At 34.9% G+C, this 3,364-nt stretch overlaps 1 protein-coding gene across 1 annotated transcript in view; it reads left to right on the forward strand.

Moving 5' to 3' along the window:
• Window positions 1-3,364, forward strand: part of DYNC2LI1 (dynein, cytoplasmic 2, light intermediate chain 1) — a 21,298-nt gene that overhangs the window by 7,565 nt on the left and 10,369 nt on the right. The window contains exons 6-8 of the mRNA XM_010286063.1: window positions 283-351; window positions 1,699-1,776; window positions 3,342-3,364. Coding sequence (XP_010284365.1) covers window positions 283-351; window positions 1,699-1,776; window positions 3,342-3,364 — 170 coding nt within the window. The remainder of the gene's footprint in view (window positions 1-282; window positions 352-1,698; window positions 1,777-3,341) is intronic.

The following is a 3,364-nucleotide window of genomic DNA, read 5'->3' on the forward strand; positions in this document are numbered from 1 at the left end:
CCTTCCCATCTAATGTTGGAGCTGGACTGTATAGTGCAAGAGCCCTTTTTTGTCAATAAGTGTTCCAACTGCTCAGAGGGATTATTTCCTGACCATCTATGAAAAAAATGAGAAAATTGTAGAATATGGATATTGCATGAAAGTTTGTTCATCTAACTTAAGGTTTTGAAAAAATAGACCTTGTCTTCTGTGAATTAACTTTACCTCCTTTCAGTTTTTTTAACTGTTGCAATCTTCTACAATTGGTTTACACTGTTTAACTGTCATATATCTGTTTAATAGGATTATGAGTTAGTTGATCCTTTTCCAGTACCCTTGGTGATAATAGGAAGCAAATATGATATTTTTCATGTAAGTAATTATTGTTTTAATAATGAAAGGATTCCTGGTAAAGATACTATATAATAAACTCTTTGTAATGTAGTAGTAATAATTTGAACAAAAGTATGCCCAGTCAGCCTTCTGCCACAAAAAAAAACCCCACCTTTTCATCCAATGGCATTATGGAAGACATACTGTCATTCCTTCACAGAACACTCCCAAACTGATGATTTTTGAGATACAAGTTGCTGCAGACCAAGGAAGGAAGCAAGAAAACACCGTGTTGCTCACTTACTCTTATAATGAGAGAAATCTAGCTCCATGTGTCCTTCCCTGCTGACAGCAACTATAACTGTACGGCGGTGAATGAGGGGCCTCTCTCATGTCAGCTGGCCAGATTCTTTGGTAGTTGTGGCAACATGAGCAGTCAACTATCATTTCAGCCTGGAATTATTTTTTAAGGACTACTTAAGTTTGTAGAGACTAGTGAGTAATTGCATCTTTTAGGGGGGAGGGCAAAGAAATGTCATAGTACTGCTGGATTCCCTCCCAGGATGTTAATCCAAACAAAATGCATACTCAATTTTCAAGCAGCACTTGATCATGAGAAACCAGAAGAGAATATTTGATTTTTAGCTGCTGTGCTGGCAGCCTGTGCATCTCTGGATCACTACATAGTGCATTGATACTTGTCTGACTCTTTGAGTCACTTAATTCTTTATTAATAAAAGTACTGTGCCCTCTTTCATACTGAGGCTTTCTCCTGAGCCATGACCTCTTTAAAAATTGGTGACTCTCCTGTAATAAGCACAGAATAACAGCCTAATTCCATTGGGGTCTATGGACAGACTCCTGCAGGCTTCACTGGGACCAGGTTTTCGCCCACTTCATCTGGGGAAGGCCATCTGTATGATCTTGCATTAAAGAAACATTGATGAAAAGGTATTTTTATGCACCTTTCAAATCTTGCAGGTATTAGAAACTATAGAGCATATACCCAAAGGTTTACTGGAAGTTAAGTATTATCACAAAAAGAAAAAATCCTTATTCATCCAGCAGGCAGTATTTCTACTTCCAAAAATTTAAACCAAAATGAAACAAATTAATTGAAAATTGAATACACATTCGCAACTTTTTCTGGACTAACATATTGCCTGAATTTGGTAGGCTCCCTGTATAAAAAAGAAACAAAGAGAAATTGTGACATTTCTTTTCAGAGTAGGCTGCTACTGATTCTGTCTTAAGATATAATTATGCTGACAGATGAAAGCCTCATATATTGTAGCCTAAGTGCATTGCAGTTTATACAAAAAAAGTTCTAGCTGTAATATTTTGCTTTTTGTTTCTTATGTATGTATTCAATATCAACTTTTCCAGGAGTTTGACTCAGAAATGAGGAAAATAATAAGCAAGACACTTCGATTTGTTTCACATTATTACGGAGCATCATTAGTGGTATGTATATTCACTTTCTAACTAATGATAGAGAAGATGAGCAAAGCTTGTGTTACAAAACAATATCTTAAAAAAATACAAATGCAAAGCTCCTAGAGAAAATGGGATTTAATTGGGTTTACAATAGCTTTCTTCATGAGCTAATCTGTCAAATGGGTTACAGCTATTGGAAGGAGATGGATGGATGGATATATGTTGTGAACACACAAATGACATAACTTTTTATTTAGTTTTTGTTGGTACTGAGAATTATCCGTTAGCCAACTCAGTTCCCATATTGAGTTTATTGTGTGTCTGGTAAAATTTTTTCGTACAAGAAGGGAGGACAGGAGAAAGTGATTGCCCTAGATAGAATTAGAGAACTGGCCTTTTTGGTAGAAATATGAATTTATGTCTAGTGACCTGGCTTCGGTAGATTTAAAAACTTAGATCCAAAGGTTCATCCACAGCAGTTTAAGCATACTGGAGACTCATCACATTTACAGTGCTGAAGAATAAAGGCAGAGGGTTTTTTTACAGTAATGAGTAGGAGCTGCCAGCCATGAGGACAATGAAGTATTTATCTGGGTATATAAATTGATTTTTTTTTAATGTGGCAGATCATCTCCTGAGTAAAGGCAGAAACATACATGCTCAGGTTCACAAGCCAAAAAAGCTGCCTCTTGGGCTCTCCACATCAGAAGATCGTTCTAATTGTATCAACCATCATTTATATAATAAATAATATTTAATAGTGGCTTCTTTGATTACCAAAAATCTTACATTTACTTTAAATTGTTACAATCACAGCATGTCCTTTTGCATCCATGTAAAATTGTACAGCTTTTGTACTTTGACACGTGAATTCATCTTTTGTTAACTAAGAATACAGCTGTCTTGATTTAAATGTTTTCTTTTTAAAAAGTATTTAAGGATTATTGTAATTAAAGACTAGGAGCCTAAAATTCTTTAGCTGCTAAATCCTAATTCTCATTGAAATGAGTGGGAGAAATTTCATTTCCCACAGTAGGGATCTGACCTTTTTCTCAAAGACTTGAACCTGTTGGGATACAAAAGCCCTTAGACAGGAATAAGCATGCTGTTTGAGAAGGTATTCTGGGAGCTACTTTCTGATAAATCTGCACCAGTTCTGCCACTACCAAGCTGCTTTCATGAAGTGTGAACAATTTGATAGGTATTAATTACATTTCTAAATGTTTATGGTATTCTGGATAATTTTTAACATAGCTTAAAATCTTAACTCATTAGTTTTGTGCGAAAAGATTTGTGTCTCTTAATGTGGGTGCTTCAAAAGTTGGGAATCAATATTTTAAAATTTATTCTTTAATCTTTATTTATGCTATTTTTCATTTAATCTTTCTTGATCTATATATTTGGTGGCAAATACATTCATGTTTTGGAAAGGGAGGGTGAGATTTTTATTTTAGTAAATTCAGCGAACATATACCAAATTTATTGAGGTCAGTAATTAGCCAGGCTCTACCTGAAATCCTCTATGCAGGTGACGATGTAATATTTCTGTGGTGGAAGATCATAATATATATTTTGTTTTCTGATTCATTTAGTTTACCAGTAAATCTGAGGCTCT

This window comes from Phaethon lepturus, unplaced genomic scaffold (genome assembly GCF_000687285.1).
Source record: "Phaethon lepturus isolate BGI_N335 unplaced genomic scaffold, ASM68728v1 scaffold32624, whole genome shotgun sequence".
Lineage (NCBI taxonomy): Eukaryota > Metazoa > Chordata > Aves > Phaethontiformes > Phaethontidae > Phaethon > Phaethon lepturus.